The sequence below is a fragment of the Chenopodium quinoa genome, unplaced genomic scaffold (assembly GCF_001683475.1).
Source record: "Chenopodium quinoa cultivar QQ74 unplaced genomic scaffold, ASM168347v1, whole genome shotgun sequence".
Lineage (NCBI taxonomy): Eukaryota > Viridiplantae > Streptophyta > Magnoliopsida > Caryophyllales > Amaranthaceae > Chenopodium > Chenopodium quinoa.
This window is the reverse complement of record NW_018742205.1, coordinates 959,258-979,981: the sequence shown is the minus strand read 5'-3', so window position 1 is coordinate 979,981 and position 20,724 is coordinate 959,258. Positions and strand designations below refer to the sequence as shown.

Genomic DNA, 20,724 nt, shown 5'->3' with positions numbered 1-20,724 from the left:
CTCGCTCTCCTCAAAATTTATTTAGAAGGCTATGTAAATTTAAGGAAATATCTTCCTACTTGCCTGTACTTGTCCTATACTTTAATACAATCAATTCGTTAAAAGTTCTCTCTTTTTTCTCTCCTCTCTCTCTATCCTCTAAACTATCTACTTCTTTAATTTTAGAATACATCCTTCTATTTATCCCTTCCCCTCCCCTCCCCTTCCCCCACTCACACTGTCACTCATTCGTATTTGATATTGTGTTTGTCAAGTATTTCTCTTTTTAAAATAAATCATATTCTAGAAATGCTATCTTAAAAACGCCCTATATATCAATAAGACTTTATAGATGTAGAATTTGTTACATACATTCGAGTGTACCGTACACCTAAGTAACCCAAGGTTATTATTTGCTCTTCATTTCATGATTAAATAAAAAACAATCATCAAAATAAGAACAAAATACTCATTGGTGTACAATACACCTGGGTGCATAAAACAAGCTCTCTAGATGTTGCTTAAAAAATAATAACTGTGCAATAGCCCAAATTTGATAAACGTGTGGTGATAATTTTTGATGGATTGGATAATGCTTAACTAATTACAACTGTGTTTTATGTTACAAATATTGCAATATCTAAAAATGCAAATTTGTTTTCTAAATAAATGTTTATAACCAATTAATTATACAGGAATATAAAGGTATAAAGAGTACAGGAATTACTACCCAAAAAAAAGTACATGAAAAATCCCTGTCTTGTAAATAATGCTAATTTCTCCAACCTAATATCTATACGCAGGATTACATATTACAGTTGAGAGAAACCAACAGTATATTAAAATTTAGTTACACAATTCCATGCCATTTTCCCATGAGATATGGATACTCATGCTTTACACTGCTTGGGATAGGAGAGGAAAGAGCTCCATTATTACTAAAAACCCAAGGTTGTCAAATTTTCCAAGAATACCATATCTTAGTTAACATTGACCTTGGTTCAAATCATGATCACCTTGGAATATTGACGTTCAGCTTCCCAACATATTCCTATCTCGTCTTTAGATCCCCAAGGCTTCTACCTTGCTAATTTAGATGTGGTTTCCGATGAAGATTTTGAATTCAATACTAAACCTATTTGAAACCTGCTTTCATTATGAGATTAAGAGTACTAAAATGTTAGTGTAATTTATACAACAATAAGAATATATTTATTTACCTGCTTTCACTTGTGTTTTAGAAAGTCTCTTCCGAATTCCCTTCCTCCTTCCTTTTCCTCTTTGTCCATTAATCACTTCTCTTTTATGATTTTGTGGAATTTATAGTCTTTCTACGTGTTTTTACTCTTCCCACTACTTTTAATACTACTACTACTACTCTTCCCATTACTACTACTACCACTGTCACTGTCACTGCTATTGCCACTGCTGCTGCTTCTACTACTACTGCTGCTGTTACTGCTATTACTACTGCTGCTGCTATTACTACACTCTAACAATCGTCTCCTAAAAGTGTTTTTTCTCTCCTTCCACCTTCCTTCTCCCTCTCATTATTGTTCCTTTCTCTCCTCTAAATTATTTTTAATGGCAACGCAAATTTAAGGAAGTATTTTCCTTCTTGCTTATAGTTGTCTTATGCTTTAACTTTTAAAATGATCACTATGCCTCTTAAAGGTATTTTGCTCTCCTTCTACCTTCCTTCTCCACGCTCTCCTCAAAATTATTTTTGAAGGCTATGTAAATTTAAGGAAGTATCTTCCTACTTGCCTATAGTCATCTTATACTTTTAAAACAATCGATTAAAAGCTCACTCTCGTTGCTCCCCTCTACCTCTCTCTCTCTCTCTTCTCAGCTCAGAATTTACTATGAAAGATTTGGGTCCCAAATGCTATCGAATTTCTTTGGTTAACGCTACAGATTTAAAGTGCCACAAGGATTCTCCTTACCTCGGCTAAAAGAATAATTCTGGAAGAAAAATGCTACTGGCTTCTCTGCTCTAACTCATGGATTTAAGAACCTCTCCCAAAACCAATCCCCAGAGTACCACCCTGCATCAGATTCAGGCATCCCAATTCAATTTAACATGACTTCAAACATCCCATATAAATAAAGAACACCATAAATTTGTTCATTGTTGCAATAAGAAAAACATGCGATGTGAGATAGATCCAAAAGTTGGATTATAAGTAAAGAACTGATAGAATACGCAAACGGCTCCCTCAGTGGTCCATCACATGACAGCTCACTTGTACTACCATCAATGAAGGTTCCATCAGCAAAGATGACCTAAATCACCATAGACCTTATAATCAATTTGTTTCTGAAGCAAGCAATTCCAGTTTTTTTTTATGCTTTTTTTTTTTTTTTTTTTTTTATGTTTTTAAATTTTTTTTTTTTTAAAATATTTAGTAGCAATTAGCATTTTTAGAAACCAATTCCGATTAATTAGATGAGAATAAAAGATTATTCAAACAACAAATTTAGAAACCCTTTCAATTCAAACAAAATTTAACACCTATTATTCCAATTATCTAATTAAAGATTACAAACATTAAAAAAAAAATATCTTGTTGTTAAGTTACAAGGTAACTCCAATAACTAAGCTCCCTTAGATTCAGAACTACAAGCAAATTAAGAAATTGCTCTATAATTGGACAAACCAAAGGCAGCATCATTTCATATATTGGAAAACAAAGACAATAGCATCAAGTCAATACAGTACAAAAAGAGCTTGTAATCTAACAAGAAAACAAAGACAATAGCCCAATCTCACTCTCGTTTAGTCAATTTAACATCTCACCACATTGTATTCACAATGATCATATTTAACCTTATCTACCACCAAATACTTATATAATGCTTGTGATTCGCAAACATACACGCATCATCATCATGTCAACTACATTCATATTGAAGCTATCCATTTCCCTATGTATAGTTCTTTTAAAAAAAAAAAAAAAAAAACTTATACCTCCATTGATGTAGACATTACTAAAATGATTGCAATTTGAACTCGATACTTAGGCTCAGCTCAAAAAAGGCCTTGTTGTTGTGTAGATATATGAAAAAGGCATTTCTGATCAGTTGTAGGTCTGCTCAATTCCTGGTCATTCACGTAGATGATGCATGCACCCTGGTGTTTGTGGGTCCATGCAACACAGGCACTGACATGGCACCCCAGCGCACTGATATGGCACCCCAGCTCAACAAGCTCAGCTGACACTTCAGATAGTAAGCCGGGTTGATCTGTCATAGTCATCTCCAAGGCCGTGTGCTTCATTACAACATGTCAAGGTCTCACCTCCCTCCCTGGGCATACTTACGCCTCTTCTGAATTTCTCTTGGATATAACCTTCAAAATTTCAACCATAACAATTTTATAAGAACTCTTCATTTTCCCTCAAGTACTTGTAGCAATGTAACATAAAATGTTAAAAAAAAAAAGTGAAAGTACAGTGTTGAGAAAAAAGAAAAAAACCTTCTTAATGTACTGAATGAGAGCTTCATCATCAGTAGTAATCTTGTTAACAAATTGATCTGTCACGTGGAATACTGAAATTCATGCAATAAATTTAGACCCACATGGATTAGCTCAAGAATCAATTTCTTATTTTATTTCAGCTAGTGAACATATAACGAAATTGACGTCAAATGTAATACTAACTGTCCATACTTCTTACACGAAATTGAAAAAAGGTGACAGTGGGCAACCGTTTGCAAGGCGAGTATTGGGAACCATAAGCTCATCAAAGAAAGGAAGAAATCATGCATCCAACTGCAAACTAATAGTAAGGGGAAAAGGTAAGTTCAGGTTATAAACTTGCAAAAAAATTACGAACAGGTAATACCATAAAATATATTTTAACAAAATTACTTACAGGAAATTTAATGTAGATGGACTCATTTTTCCTTGAATTCAACTCATTCCATCATTTCCTGTAAAAGTTTTTTTTGCTCGGAAGGGGAGGGAGGCTGTTACATAAAGGCAAGGTCAAATAAGGAAATAAGAAATTAAAAATGACCAAAAGAGATTGTGCAAAAAAAAAGTGGGGGAAAAAAGGGGTGATGGGTGACGATGGTTACTTACTGCAGTAGAACGAAGACTGGGTGAATACTGAAGTAGTCGTGAAACAAGATCGATAAGTGAAAGTTCATCTAAAGAAAATAGTTTGGAAACACCAAAATCAAGAAGTTATATTCAAAAGAACCTTGTAAAACATAGGGTAAACCAGCACAAGAAACTGACAATATTGGCTAAAGAAAAATGATCCTTTTGAATCAGAGTCAAATCAGTAATGTAAGCAAATAAAGAGATGAGCATGTAATTACCTAATCAAGGTCTAAATCAATCTGAGTTGCATCATCATCACCAAAATGCTCTGTTAGACTGTAACACAGCTTAACTGAATGAATTATGACAAACAAAACATGTTAATGTTTTTTTTAAAAAAAATTAGGAAAAAAATAAAAAAATAAAAAAAACAAAACCATGCAATAATAGAAAAAGATTTTGAAGAAAATTTAGTTTCTAAATTAAAAAAGAGTACTGACATCAGGATCAAATTGTGATGTTGTAAAGTCACACCCTCTATACTGTCCTAGAGAGAAATTTGTTCTCTTGTACTAACATGATGATCAACAAAGTTGCTGTAAAGCATGACAATTGTTAAACATAATATGATGATTAGCAAATTACTCTTTAAAATTTATTGCTTCCGCACTCCCCCTCCCTACAAAAATAACCAACTACATGTAACCTTCCAGAACAATGATAGCTCTAATCACAAACCAAAACACATAAATAGCCAAAAATGAGTTCAGCCTTCCAATTTTTCCAATAGCAACATTCAATACACAATTACGAAAATGAGTTCTTAGATTAAGACTTACAGCCTCGGTAACACATTGTCAGCATGCTGAATAAGTTCATAGAGATCCGAAACTGAAAGACCATGGCTGCTCTCATCCTTGAAGAACAATTTCAGCTTCCTCAACTCGTCGAGAGCTCGCATATCTTCCAAAACACAATTTAAAAAATCAGTAATTACTCACAGTGTTCGAAATACTTGTGAGGAGAAAGTTTAGAAGTTCAGAGCCCCCAAAGCATTTTTTGTCGTTCAATTCTATACAATAATAGAGGGTGTTACTGATAATTGGTTACCAGAAAAAGGGGAAAAAAGAGCATATTAATGTATCTAAGCTATAAAGTTTTCATACTAAAAACCCATCAAACAACAAAATATAACAGTTAGAATTTGTACTTTAACAACCCTTAACAACTATATTATTATAATAGGCAATGTTAGGTATTAGATGTACATTCAAGCCAATCATACCAAACACCCACCTTCGATTCTCCCGAAAATCTCCCAAATCATGTTCCAAACTACAAGTAAATTTTCTTTTGGCAATTCAAGTAACTGGTCAAACTAACATTGTGGCAAAGGTTTATTATTCCCTTTAAATTAGGTGCGGAGGAAGAAACTAATTGAAAATTTAGATAAAAGAGATAGGAATTGAAAAGGAAATGGACCAGGGTAAATTGCCCACAATGATCATATATTTGACGTGCCCCAGTACAAAGATACAATTGCTCACAACGATCATATGCGTAGTATTTCCAATAGAAATTAGCAAATTTTACAAAATCCAAAAGCAAAATAATTAATTATTTTGTCTAACATATAAATTCCATAAGATGAATTCAATTAAAAATCAGAAAATATATATATTTCAATGCATCTGAAATTAATATCAGCACTCCAAATCAAAAATAAGAAAGCAATATTATACCTTGACAAGATCACTTTAATACATAAACAACATGAGAACAAGAACTAAGAAAATAAGATACCTAATATGTTGGTTACAGGAAACAGAAAGAACCACCCGGCTGCTTTTAACTCCTTGAGCACAAGGGTTCACAACTATCATAATTACCGATTTCTAACTAAGTATAGAGTAATCGAGAATAAGCAAACCATGAATTCCATTGTTTAAAGAGTAATGAACTGATGATGCAAGGCGATAGAAGGGTTAGCCTAAAGTTGATCGAAAGTTGTTTCAAAAAAAAATATAATTTGATTGAAAATGAAGAAAACCTAGATATAAAATAATCAAGAAACGCTATAAAAAGAGGAGAAATTTGGCAAGTGTACCTATAATTGTTGGATAGGAGATTGGCGATGTAGTATTTCATCCAATTCTTCTGATTGTTAAGACATTGCCTTGGATTTCACCGCTGCTTGCTAAATTTCCTCTATTAAAATCAATCACAAGATTCACAACCATGTCAATTGAGTGAGCTTTTAAAAACACCATCAAACATTCTAGCCAATAATCCCATCTCACTACTCTACCAGTTCTGATGATCCAACGACAACCCTCATAAATCAAATAACAAATTCAACCTGAAAATGGTCATAATTAACCAACAAAATGCCAAACAACTTTTCGACAATCATAAATTTAGATCAAATTCACCAAAACATCAAATTCAAAGTCGCTAAACAAACCACCAAATAACCAGGAGAGAGAAAATTCAATAGAAAGAGAAAAGAAAAAAAAACCTGCGCGAGAACTTGCTTCGGCAAATTAACCCTGGAAGAAAGCGACGGCTTCAGCGCCCCACTAATTCTACCATCCTGATCCAAATCAGCTCTCCTAAAATACGTATCAAACAGATCCCCTGGGTTTGGTGCCGCCATTTCGACCACCCTACACAAAACCAGAACCCCAAATTCTCGAAAATTCGCCGATCAAATCATCGATTCGAGAGAATCACAACCACCGAAAACCAATCATAAATTCAACAATCACTAAAATTAAGTATAATACTGCGAAATCTGGATCGAAAAGACGAATGTATTAAAGGAGTTGGTAGACAATTTCAATTGCAATTAGATTGCAATCAAAGTGGAGAGAGATTATGGCAAAGGAGTGAGGAGATTTGCAGGTGAAATTAAGGTTTTGAAAATGGGGTTTTTTTTTTTTTTTTTTTTCTGGGAGAGGAGAGAGAAAAAGGAAGTGTTCGATTATTCTAGTGAGCCAAAATTAGTACAGTCTCTCTCCTCCATCATTGAAGCTGATGAAGCTATTTTTCACGCCCAATTTACCATCACCAGAACCGGCATTACCAAGAAAAAAAAAAACCTGAAAATCATCAATCTCCCAAATCCTATCTAATTAAAACAAAAAAAAGCAGAAAAACCAAAAGAATTTTAAAATCCTAAGCCAAAAAAAAATCAAAAATCGAGATTCATAGAAAAGGGAAGAAATTTCTGTAACCCCCAAAAAATCCAACTGCGAAAAAACCCAGAAATAAACAAAAAATTAAATCAGTCAAATAAAAGGAAAAATAATCAGATTGATTAGCAAGTTCCTCAAGCTCGAACCTGAATATCTCCCCATTCTTGTGTTAGTTGAGCCGCCGCCCTTGATTTCACCGCTGCTGCTCCATTCTTGCGATGTTAGCTATGCTCAGGAAATGTAAAATGGAGGGAGGAGAGAGAAAATGGAGGGAAGGAGAGAGAAAGCCAGAAAGATAACTGGTTTTGAGGGAGTTCGTGAAGAGGCGGCAAAACGAAAGGCAGGGAGGAAACCAGGAACCGACCAAAGAAAACTACTGTGCAAGTCAATGCAAGCAGGGGCAGATTGGGCAATTCATTAATGTTGGGGGCAGTAGAGTAAAAGCGCAAGAAATTACTGTTCCTAAGCACAGTAAAGAGCAAATAGTAGGGAGTTTCAACTTTTATAAGGGTTATTATTATAGATTATTATTATTTAGTAATTATATATTGATTGCTATGCAGTTTCACTTCCTAAAAGCAAGTAAAATTGTTTGAATAACTATTATAAGAAGCTGGAATTCTCATATAAAGTTCCACTAACATAATGAGGTCAAATAATTAACTTCCCCATTTTGTGGGAACTAGAATTTTTAAAAAAGCTCCACTTTTTATAATCAGATCAAGCTGTTACTAACTTACTACCTAGGAATTAGTACTTCCCCGTGCATTTGGTTGTCATCCAAACTATCAATAAAGGTGTCATCATCATCATAAAAAATAGAAAGGGTGTTAGGAATAGAAAAGGTGAATTTGTTTAAATGCTATAATTCACTTTTATATGAGCTCCAATCATAGTCCTCATCTTCACTGTAATGCAACTTGGGAGACTCTTGATCAACAACGTGAGCTTCTTCGTTCTGCTTGGCATTTGCAACATCTTCCTGTGATTTCACCAACGCCAAAAGTTGTAAGAACTCAGTAAGATGCATGCATCCAGAGTACCAACTTAAGATATAATAAATGGAACTGAATAAATGGTACATACATTAGCGTTGGAAACTTCCTCTGGCCCTTCGTCCTTGCCTGTTACGCAAACTGGATCATCATTATCAATCTTTTCGTCTTGTGCAGCTTGTTCTTGCAGCCTTTTGATTACGAGCTCGAAATGTGAGATATCTGCAGATAAAATGAATTTCATGCATTATAAATACTGGAATCATCAATGAGCTGAGAGCATATCCACTAAGGGTCATGTTTTCTACACCTGGTACTATTTTATTTCCATGGAAGATTGGGAGATCAGCATAATAACAATAAAATCCTGACTTAAGTTGTTCAACTCCCTAGTCCAAATTTCCTTCCTAGAAAACTAATGTAACAAGCCTAAGAGCTCTTCGTATTGATAAAACTAAATGCAGGCTCGATCTGCTGAAAGAATTCACCGCAATCATTGGCCTCTGAATAACCAGATAGCACTATATTATCTCCATGGGGGACCAGCATATTAACAAGGGTACATTTTTCTAACTAAAAGCCAGTACTCCTCTCTGTGCCAGTACATTTTTCTAGCTTATCTAAAAATAGTATGATCACATAGTAAGTTAGTTTCTTCTTTTAAAAAGTTAGCAGTTAGCTTTTGCCACACATCAAACAAAAAAAGCCGATTCAGAAATTAGTAAGGACTAAGGACTCATTTGAACAGATCTTCCGGAGTTCTTAGAAGTACCAACAGTAGATTTTACTAAGATAACAAGCCTAAGGACAAGTTCAAAGGGATATTTCCACCCATTTGCATAATGATTCCAGTCAGTTTGGTTAAGACCAAACTACATCACTCTCCACTGGATACTCCACTGTGTCATGGACTTGAGATGTACGTACACAGGTTTCATAAGCTCACTTGCTCAGCCGCAATAAGATGGAAATTTTTTTTCTTCCTCAAACTATAGGGTCCTCAATCCTCATCTTTATAATCAACAACCACAAAAGCAAATCTATTTCCTGATTACAGGCATTACATCAGGCCTGCAGTCAAACATGTAAATTCCTACCATCCTAGATCCTAAACATACTTAGACAAACATAGGAAACCTGAAATGTAAAAAATAATAAATAAATAAATCCTGAGGTTAAAATCTGCTAATTAATGCACCATATTTCTCCAATCTCTACCATAGAGGATGGCATATGCCTTTCATCTTAAAATATATAAACCCTTCAAAAGATGCACACTTCAGGATAAAACTAAATTCAATAAATCAGCATACCAAGCAAGATGAACAACATGGATATTTAACAGTTCACAATTTAAAGTAAATTACAGACAGATACCTTGTGTTCTACTAGTCAAAGCATCATGAACCCTCATAGGGTTTTGGCGTTCTTCCTTTTTATATTTCAATTTGATTTGATGCCGAGTGCGCCCAGGAAAAAGTTGTTGAATCATTGATAAGTCAGATCCAAATTGACTGAGAGACTACAGCACATAAGGACAGAGTAAAGTTTAGATAATAAAAGAGCCAAAAACATACTACAAAATTTATGGGTTCAGGTATTAAATCACATAAACGTGTGGGTTTGCATCTTTTTCTTTTTTAAGGAAGGTAAAGGAAAGAAAATTCTCCATGACATTAGTAGCTTAGTTGACAGAAAGCTGCTGGATCTTAAAATTCTTAGTCTGTTGTATTGTTTATAAAGTCCTCCTTAGCTCTACAACTCTTACCTTCCAAAATTTATTAAATAACATTCACACCATATATAAAAATATTTAATAAAAGAATAACTGGTGCACTCTAAAGGTTTTGTTTAGAAAAATACCTGGTAAAACAATTCAGTATCCTGCTTTGTCCACCTTGCTCTCGTTTCTTTTGTCATGAATGACTGATAATTAAAGTAGCCTGTATCTTTTTGAACCCTTAAAGTCGAAGGATTATCATAAGTATCTCCATCTTGATCAAATGTCTCATTATCATCATACGGAAGGTCCTCTGGCGACAGGTTATTATTCCTGCAGAGGAATATACAACAGAAAATAGACTGCGATGAAAGACAGTCCTAAGAAAATATAACTAAAAGGTAAAAGGAAAAAAAAAAAAAAAAAAACAGTACGATTGTCCAAGCTAGCATTATTATTCTGTTACCTCTCACTGGTTGGCGGTGGCATAGCTGCTGCTGCTTCTTTCTTCTGCAATGAAGAATCAAAACAGAAAATGCAATCATGTAATTAATACCACATACAGTAATAAACATACAAAGCATTGGAGGAGAATAACTACTTACAGCTTGGCGCTCTTTATACTCTGCAAGTATGATCAAATCCCTGATTGGAACCCTTTGAAGGTCCAGTTCGTCCTCTGGTGCTTCAAGCAAGGATTTGTCCACTACACAAGAAGGAAAATTGCATGCAAAGAATTCATCAAAAAACTTGAAAAGCGTGCATCAATATGCAGTATAATTTACAAGAAATCCACTGCAGAAATTACCACATCTTTTTCGTCGAGTTGCTCGAGGGAACTTCTTGGGAGGTTTTTCAACAGATTCATTAAGTTCCTGGGTTGCCTTCTTCCTCTTTCTAGCCGGTTTATTATTTTCAACTGTGACTTTCTTCGACTTTCGTGGCTGTTTCTTTTGCAAAGTCTCTTCGCCAATATGATCACCGTCATTATTTTCATCTCTATTTAAGGCTGAGTTATCAGATGCTTTGTCGTAAGAGCTGTATATGTTGTTGAATCCACCATTTATTCCATCTAGGGGTTCATATCCATCTTCATTTCCTTCAAATGCTGACAAAAACCCTTCATCTACTGATTTGGCAGAAGAGCCTAAAGCATCATATGAATTCTGTTCTCTATGGTCCTCACCACTCTAAAAGCCAAATCAACAAAATGGTGATGATGTAAAATTCAGGTTTAAATAGGGATCACCATCAACAATGTATAATAGTTAGTCAGGACAGTCTTAATACCTGTTGTGGTAATTTTTCAGGCATCAATGAATCTATATCTTCAGAGACTACAGTATCAGGTTGATACACGGAAGGATCTAAGGAAAAATTGCCATCAAGCCTCATATGTACAACATCGGACACAGTGTTGGGTTCTCTGGCATGAATTGAACCATCACTTGTCATATGCTCACTTTCAGAAGGGAGATTCTGAGAATGCGGAAGATGAGAAACAGCCTCAGCTGAATCTTTCTTCCGTCTATCACTTTGTGCCTTAGGCTTGGGCTTGAACTTAACAGCTCTTGTTCCTGCCACACAATAAATCCCACCAAAGTTAAGCATAAGAAGAAAACAAGGGGAATTTCAAAATATATATATATATATATATATAGAAAATTTCCATTTGGCAGTACCAGAAGCAGCAGCACCCTCAGTCATTATATCTGTACTGTCGAGACAAGAAAAATCCCCTGCTTCCTGTTTCATATGGTATGACAGAAAATATACTTAGACAAAGCATCAAACAAATTCAAGTCAACCTGCAAGAAAGAGAAAAAAACCGATAGAAAGCACTGTGAAATAATCTTTTCTTACCAGCTGCTCAACATCTATCTGTAAGTCTCCATCATCACCACATTCCATGGACTCCTTATAGACTTCTTGATTTTCAAACGTCTGATCCTCATGCTGATCAGGAGCAGCTAGTGCATTACATGGCCTGAGAAGCGAAACACTGGCAGAAGAAACACTATGGAAATCTGATAGCTCCTTTTCACTGTGAACACCGGGTGCATTCGCCGTTGGTGTCTCTAAAGTTGGACATGTTCTCAGTCAGTACCATTAGTCAAATTCATCTTACAATAGAATGTAAGAGTGCTTTAAAGGAAAGTTTTAAATGCCAACCAGCTTCTTTTGTTGATGGACCAGCAATTTCTGAATGCCCAGTAACAGCAGAACCAGACACTTCCTGAGCCTCAGCTGGCAATCCTGAGCTTTCATTTTCTGTTAAGGATGAACTTTTAAGATCTTCTAACTTCTTTTCTACATTATCATTAGACTGATTCAATTGCAGAACTGATGTTACAGGCGGCTCTTTGGTTGCTTTTACCGCGACAGATGGTCCTTTCTTGGGTCGTGGCTTAGCCTTAGGCTGAAACCTATCGATAGCTGGAGCTGCCAATGCCAAAGAGCAAAATACACTAATGCTCAATCCCTAGACTTCCACATTACATTGCAAGAACAAAACAAAGGCACAATGTAACCAATTTTCGAAAAAATACATGGGATTATTATAAAATTACCTTTGGCAACCACAGGTTCAGCAAAAGGATCATCCAAAGAATCCATGATAAGACAAGCAAATTCCTGAAAGAAAAATAAAAATCATCAAATATTTTAAACATTTAAGAGTCTCAAAATCACATAAAACAATATCAAAAAAAATTTCTTAAAAAAGGGGGAAATTATTCCATTTCATCTATCTTTAAAAAAAAATACTTTTTTGTGAGACAATCACCGTCAAACGTTGTAAATGTAGCCTATTTCATAGTTTAATTCAAACATTAAAGGGTTTTGCAACACATTAGCAACCAAATTTGATTCAATAATCAAATTCACATAATCATAGGGGAAAAAAATACATTTGATTCAATTTTCAAATTAGACTCATAAGTCTCTCTCGCAACATAATTGCTCATTAGTGATTACAATCAGGCCCGTCCCTGAGGAGGGGCGGCAGCCCTGGGCCCAGGGAAAAGAGCTTTGATTTCATAGTTGAATGCTAACATTAAAGTGTTGTGCAATACATTAGCAACCAAATTTGATTCAATTATCTCATAATTTTAGGGATTTTTGATTCAACTATCTCATAATTTTAGTGATATTTGATATGATGATAACAAATACAAACAACTTACCTTATAAGCTGCTTCAATGGGGGATACAAGAACTAGATTCAACGGAGAACGACAACTGCGCTTCAATGGAGAACGGCAACTGCGCTTCAATGGAGAACGTTGAATGCGCTTTAATAGAGCAATTCAATGGGTTGGACGCCTTGGATCCCTATTAAAAGTAGGGCTGAGCAAAATTATCCGAAAAACAGAAAACCCGAAAATCCGAACCGTAACCGAACCGAAAATTAGGGTACCCGTTTCGATAACTAAGACGGTTCGGGTACCCAATCCGATAATTTGTTATCGGGTATCATTTTAAAATTAATGGTTACCCGATCCGTTCCGATATGCAATTTTTTCTTATTTTTTTCCTACTTAAATCTATTTATCCAAAATCTAAACTCTTACTTTACTTCGTAATCACTTCATAATTTAAATGATTAGTAATTATTAGTAATTTGGTTATGATCAGTGGCATCTCCAGGATTTGCGAAGTGTGGGTTCGAAACTACAGAAGTTCGGAATCATAGTTAACAAAGGGATGAAAATATAATAATTAAAAATTAAGTACATAAGTTCATATTATGAATTACAAATAGATTACACATAGAAAAATAAAAATATAAAACTACAGAAGCATTTTTCGAGTATATCTCAAATTCATTATATATCACTATATCTCAAATTCATTATATATCACTATACCACAATGGCACAATCTACAATTTTACATTATATATCATTATATCTCAAATTCCCAATCAAATTAGCAATTATCATTTACCAATAACTCAATACGACAATAAAGGCAGCAAGGCACTAGTCACTTAGTCAGGCACTCAAGGTCACAGGCAGCAAGGCACTTGGCAGCAATTCAACAAGACAACAAATGCAATTAGACTAAAACTAAAAGACAACATTCAGTCAGTCACAATTAGTCAATTAGACAATTTCTGAATTTCGACAACAATCACAACATTCACAAACTACAATTAGACAATTTCAATAACATTCACAAATCACAATTAGACAATTTCGAGTTTTCGACAATTGAAAACAATGAAATTATGAAAGACAGAAAGACAGCATTATCGCATACTCGCATTGAACATTCACAATCACAGATTCACAGCAAGGCAGCAATAAGCATTAAAGGAAACCGGAAAGGCAAGCTCACCAGACACCAGGTCGACTGGTAGAGGCCGTGCCGCCGTGAGCCGATTGATCGAAGTGCCGTATGCGATTGCGGTATGTTGAAGGACTGAAGCGTCACGAACTGATTGATTGAACGAAGGTGGCCGGTGAAGGACGACTAAAGGCGGAATGCGTCACGGAGTCACGGACTACAAGGTGGCCGGCGGGCGGCACACGGCGATTGGAGAGATTTAGGGGAGTAGGAGTTTAGGGGAATAAGGGTTTTAGAATTTGGGGGAAAAGTGGAAAACTGTTCGTGATAAACAGTAATGTAGAAACCAAAAAAGTGTGACTGTGAGTAATGGGATTCGAACTCATAATTTCATATACAATGTGAGGTAAAAAATCCACTCAGCTACACCTTTACTTCTTGACATTGGCTACACAGATATTTCTTTTAACCGTTTTTCAGTTTTTGTGTTTTTATAAAAAAAATTCAAAAAATTAGTGGGCTTAATGAACCCACAGTGACTCCGCCCCTACATACAAGTATGCAATCAGCCGAATAACAATGTTAATGGTTTATGAAACTAAACCTCTGTATCGACTATTCAACCCTAAAATATGTACGTGATTAATGTGAGGAAGCCACTCTAGCCAATTGCCAATTTAGTTACGAGAAGGTTCAACCAAGTGGTGAAGCTTTTTTTTTTTTTTTTTTTTTTTTTAAAACAAATCAATTCATTAATAAAAAATCAAGCTACGATCGTTGAATAAATCTTGCACTGTGCTAATCTCCCGCACACATCACTGGAATATACAGTTTTTTTGGAGAGTCCAGCTTGATATATAGAATCGATGGAGTATCAAATTTCACTACTAGAAAACAGGCCATTTTCGGCGGAATAATTCTGTCGGAAACACCCTGAATTCCGTCGGAATACACTGTTTCCGACGGAATTTCCGTCAGAACGGGTTGTCGGAAGACCTTTTGTAAGGAAAATGGCTTTTTCCGTTGTAAATTCCGTCGAAACAGTGTTTTCCGACGGAATTTTCTCGTAGGAGGGAAAGTTCCGGCCACCGGAAAGTCCGTCGGGAATTTCCGACGGAATACAAATCCGCCGGAAACTTTCGACGGAAATTCCGTCGGAAATAGCAATTAAAAAAAAAACCCACCACCACCCCAACCACCCTACCCCGCCCAATACAGCCACCACTTCCCCACCCAAATAATTTTAAAAAAAGCCCAACATCATCACCACCCCACTACCCCACCTCCCCCTTAACCACCACTCACCACCAGCCCCTCTCCCTTCCCCGTCACCCCACCACCTAATCTCCCCACTCCCTGCCAGCCCCACCACTCCTCGCCAGCTCCACCACGACAACCGGCCACCCCAAAAAAAAATCGAAAAAAAACAACCACAAAAACAGTAAAAAAATCGAAAAAAATACATAAATTAAACCAAAATTCGATAAATACAATACAAAAATTAAACCAAACAAATCGAAAAATACAATACAAACCAATCAAAACCATAAAAAAAATCAATCAAATCGAAATTTAATTAGAATTTCATATAAAAATTAAAAAAAAAAACCGATAATTATACATTAATAACTAAAGGAATACAATTAACATTACAAATACAAAAAAAAAACTAATTAGATCTAAATCTAAGATAAATTAAAACTAGATCTAAAAATAAAAAAAAAAACCTTGAGAGTGTTACGCCGTTGTTGTTGACGGTGGTTGTTGTTGATGTTGGTTGACGGTGGTTGTCTTAGACGGTTGTTGATGTTGGTTGACGGTGGTTGTTGTTGGTTGAAGTCGTTGTTGTTGTTGGTTAAAGCGTTGTTGTTGTTGTTGGTTGAACACAGAGAAAGAAAAGAGGAAAGAGAAGAGAGAGAAAGAGAAGAGGAGAGAGGGAGAAATGAGGAAAGAAGACGCACAGAAGAGGAAGAGGAGAAGAGGCTCACAGAAGAAAAAGAGGAGAAGAGGAAGAGGCGCACAAAATAAAGGAGGAGAGGAAAGGAGATGAGAGAGAAAGAGAAGGGAGGCGAGAATGAAAGAGATCAGTTGTTCTTAGGGTTTTTTCCTTTTTATATTACTTATTTCCGACGGAATTTTCCGTCAGAAATTTCTGACGGATTTTAATTCCGTCGGAAATTTTAATATTCCGACGGAATATTCCGTCGTAAATTTTCGAGGGATTTTAATTTCGCCGGAAATGTAATCTTCCGACCGAAATATTCCCTCGGAAAGTTCCGAGGGATTTTAATTCCGCCGGAAATGTAATTTTCCGACAGAATATTCCGTCGAAAAGCCTTATATTCCAACGGATTTTAATTCCATCGAAAAGTCCGTCGGAAACTTTTGACGAAAAAAAAATCCGTCGAAAACAGTCCGTTGGAAATCGACCTATTTCTAGTAGTGTTTATAGATAGTGTACTAGTATCAAAACAACATATAAATAGGGGAGAAAAGGAATTTTAGTTGGGAAAACAACATATATATAGGGGAGATTGAAAGAAATATTAGTTGGGAAAAATATGTGCACCTGTTTCGGTTGAGAGAAATTGAAAGAGAAAGATCATTTTTATGCTTGTTTTGAAAATTGAGGTTGAGGTAGTGGAGTAATTGTACCGCCTCCAAACCTTGTCCCCTTCTCCAAATCCAGACCTAATTTTTTAAAATTAATACTATATTATAAAAATGATTAATAAATATGATATTGTGTTGTATTGACATGTCATATCCTTTAAATAATACAGTACAACTTAATTATTATGGTTATATAATGTCAATTATGTCACATCACATCATCTTATATTAATGCCAATTTTCTTAGGAACTAGGTCACGATACAATATAGTCCACTTCCTTTGTAATGTTGCCTTTTGTTTTTCCATTTTTATCAAATAACATTTTTAAAACTCAAGGTATACATCTAGGTCATGCCAAACTATAATTATGGCATTTGCTAAGCCAAGAAGCTATGCTTTACCCCCCACCCAAAAATAAATAAAAAATGGTATTTTCTTCCTACCACCTTCTCACATATTATTATCCTCTCAGTTATGCTCTCTTTGGATACACTTAGGACATATTTCTAACTTTCTATAAGTTATTTTCCCTTTTTTTTTTTTTTATCTGTAATGTACATATATGAATATTAATAGTAATTATAAATGTTTTTACAGATTTTGAAATAATATATTGCATACATCAAGACAAATCTACCAACATTTTACATAAATACTTTTTTTTTTTTTTGAAGAAAAACATTTTACATAAATACTTATATTATTCCTAAATGAATAAATACTCATAACTAAAATATTTACTTACAGAATACTATTTTTTTTATTTTTTTTTATTTTTTTTTATGAAGAGCATTTTACATAAATACTTTGTATGTTGTTACTTATATTATTCCCCAAACTCATAACGGAGAGGAGGGCGCACAATTAAGGGATTTCTATTTGTTTGAGGAAGCATCAAATCTTTCAATTGACCTACAAACAATTAGGGCCTATAATACAAAGTACTAGTATATAACCACCACCAATGTCACATCTCATCCTTACATTATTCATAAATTAATTTTTTTTTTTTTTTTTGGTGCGAACATTCATAAATTAAATAACTATGATTCTTATTTTAATCATTTATTATTGTTGGTAGTTGCCAATTAATTAATTAATAAATATAGCAATTTTTCCGAAAAAAAAAAGTAAGCTCACTGATTGTCTGATTTTGTAATTATTGGTTACTTTATATGCAGTCAGAGCATAATAGCATATGCTATTATGCTTATAGAAAATGGGCATAAAACAGTATAACTAAACCACCTTATCAAATCTATTTTCTTTTTGTGAAAAATCATGTCTTCAACTTTAGACTATATATAAAAGTATTATATTTTTATGATGACTTTACAAAAAAATAAAATTAGAGAAGATTATGAAAGGTTTTTTTGACCACAAAATAAAACAATAGCAAAAGTATCACCGTCAAACCAATTAAATTGTCCTAATGCGAGGACAAAAGAAAACCAACTGTATGTTTATTATTATGATTTTCTAGCTCAAACTATTTATTTTTTATAGAAAAATGAAAAGTGGCCAGATTCTTTCTAGCTTTATTCCCATTGTTTGGATTGGGAGCAATAATAATAAGGGGAAAAAATAAAATCTTTGCTACGTGCGTTTTCAGTTTAGCAGAATTGATCGGAAAAGAAATACAAAATACGTACTTCTATAAATCATACTCTGTATTTTATTTATATGTAAATTATATAATTAGTATATTTATAAGTAAATTATATACTTCGTATGAGATTTGATAGGAAGGAAAGAAAGTGTGTGAAAGAAATGAAAAACTCTTAGGCCCTGTTTAGTTCACCTTAAAAAAAAATCTATAAAAATAATTTTAATTCAGTAAAAATAATTTCAGTTCAGTAAAAATAGTTTCAATTCAATAAAAATAATTTCAGTTCAGTAAAAATAATTTCAATTTAGCAAAAATTAGTAATTCTAAAGAAGAAATATAATAGGGAATCAGTAAAATAATTTCAGTTCAGCAAAATTAATTTAAGTTCAATAAAAATAATTTCAATTCAGCAAAATTAATTTTAGTTTAGTAAAAATAATTGAAGTTTAGCAAAAATAATCTAAGTTCAGTAAAATTAATTTCAGTTTAGCAAAAACAAGATGAAGTGAACGGGGCTTAGAAGTAGGAAAAAATTTCATCACATTAAAATCCATTTTTTCTTACGTTATAAATTATATGAAAGTCCAAGATATTAAGGACTAAATCAACTTAATGCTTTAATTGATGATTGAAGCCCAGAATCAATTTATACACAAATAGTAAGTGTCGGTGTTTGAATGGAGTAGTAACTAGTAAGTCAGGAAATCCTTTCAATTCGATGTTAATTAAAAATTTAAAATCATACAAGAGAGAAAATAATCCTTTGTGGGGGGGGGGGGGGAGGGATGTAACTGAACAGCTTCTAGGACTATTGAAGCATAACATAATAAATCTATAAGAATATTGCCACATCCAATGATAGTATGACACATAACGTTATGTTATTAAGTTTATTAAGGTACCATATGTCCAAGGTACACTTGCTCACGAACTGCTAGAAAATATCAGGAAAACAAAGAAGGGTGTTGAAGGTGAATTGGCTACAAAGACGGATATGAGCAAGGCGTACGATAGAATCAAATGGGACTTTCTAGAGAGATTATTGCACAAGTTTGGTTTGCCTGATTTAATGGTTAAAACCATTATGAACTGTGTTAGCTCGGTTTCCTTCTCGGTAATTATTAATGGCTCTCCCCAGGAAAAGATCACTCAAAATGTGGGCTTCGTCAAGGGGATCCGCTATCCCCTTATCTTTTCATTCTATGTATGAAAGGCCTTTCAGGGCTTATTAGAGAAGAAGAAAGAAATGGTCGCATTGTGGGAATTAATGTAGCACAAAAGGCACCAAAAATAAGTCACGGTTTCTTTGCAGATGACTCGGCTTTCTTCTTACAAGGAAAAGAAAGCAATGTCTTAGCCTTAAGGAATGTGCTTGACACTTACTGGAAGGCCTCGGGCCAAGTAATCAACCAAGACAAATCAGTGTTATTGGGCAGCCCCAACTTAAGTGATAATGACACCAGCAGGTACAGTGAGCTGCTAGGAATCAAAAGAAGCAGCAGGTTTGGGATCTACCTTGGTATCCCAGCTGACTTTGGGTCTTCAAAACTGCAAATTTTTGGAGGCTTGGTAGACAGAGTGAAGGAGAGATTAAATGCGTGGAACTCCATTTTTTTTTCTTACGCTGGTAGCCTTACTCTAATTAAATCAGTTCTCTCTAGCTTAGGAACTTATATACTCTTAGTCTTCGAATGCCCGGCAAACGTGCTGAAAAAAATTAATAGCATAGTTGCCAAATTCTGGTGGTTAGGAAATAAGAGTGGCAAAGGTGTCTATTGGAAGGGTTGGCTTCACCTCACTCAAATAAAGGGAAAAGGGGGACTGGGCATTCTTGACGCTTGACAGGATATAGTCGTATCACCAAATCAAAAGAATTACCTAAATCCTCTAGCTAAAGCAGATAGAACAAGAGTATTAATTAAAAGTATTAACCAAAATCTGGAAATTAACTAATAAAAGACGTAATCGTTTCGCTTAATAAAAACCTATTTATACTTAAGCTAACAAATCCTAAATTAAAGCAAAATAAAAGTCGCTAAACACTCCTCAAAAACACGTGCCCGATCGGGCGAATTCTGATTTAATATGGGCGTCCAGAGAGAAAGAATGCTACTTCAGAAGATCACTGACTTGTTACCTTTATTTCATTGTTTGTCTGTAGGTTGTTTAACTGCTAGGGATTATTCTCCCTTTTGTTTTGCTGTAAAAAAAAAATGTCCACATGGCATATAGCTTGATTAAGGTATTCTTAAAAAATCTGAGTTTGAA

General features: G+C 34.6%; 1 protein-coding gene across 8 annotated transcripts; it reads right to left on the bottom strand.

Moving 5' to 3' along the window:
- Nucleotides 1-618: 618 nt before the first annotated feature.
- On the bottom strand, nucleotides 619-14,967 carry LOC110727633. Of its 8 annotated transcripts, none has more exons than XM_021907228.1 (24): nucleotides 14,284-14,967; nucleotides 13,128-13,275; nucleotides 12,513-12,576; nucleotides 12,115-12,384; nucleotides 11,806-12,020; nucleotides 11,625-11,688; nucleotides 11,233-11,519; nucleotides 10,751-11,132; nucleotides 10,548-10,648; nucleotides 10,409-10,452; nucleotides 10,086-10,275; nucleotides 9,600-9,744; nucleotides 8,314-8,444; nucleotides 6,549-8,209; nucleotides 6,138-6,238; nucleotides 4,870-4,993; nucleotides 4,309-4,382; nucleotides 4,067-4,134; nucleotides 3,858-3,951; nucleotides 3,660-3,761; nucleotides 3,458-3,531; nucleotides 2,951-3,331; nucleotides 1,926-2,027; nucleotides 619-1,125 (listed from the first exon to the last, which is right to left on the bottom strand). In XM_021907228.1, exons 3-14 carry the CDS (start codon nucleotides 12,556-12,558, stop codon nucleotides 8,090-8,092), a joined length of 1,995 nt encoding a protein of 664 aa, XP_021762920.1. In that variant the 5' UTR covers nucleotides 12,559-12,576; nucleotides 13,128-13,275; nucleotides 14,284-14,967; the 3' UTR covers nucleotides 619-1,125; nucleotides 1,926-2,027; nucleotides 2,951-3,331; nucleotides 3,458-3,531; nucleotides 3,660-3,761; nucleotides 3,858-3,951; nucleotides 4,067-4,134; nucleotides 4,309-4,382; nucleotides 4,870-4,993; nucleotides 6,138-6,238; nucleotides 6,549-8,089. The 8 variants fall into 8 exon arrangements, with proteins under 8 accessions (XP_021762920.1, XP_021762937.1, XP_021762939.1 ...); XM_021907245.1 differs by having other exon boundaries at nucleotides 619-2,027; nucleotides 6,549-7,281; nucleotides 7,374-8,209; XM_021907247.1 differs by having other exon boundaries at nucleotides 619-2,027; nucleotides 6,549-6,696; nucleotides 7,374-8,209.
- Between the last annotated feature and the right edge of the window lie 5,757 nt (nucleotides 14,968-20,724).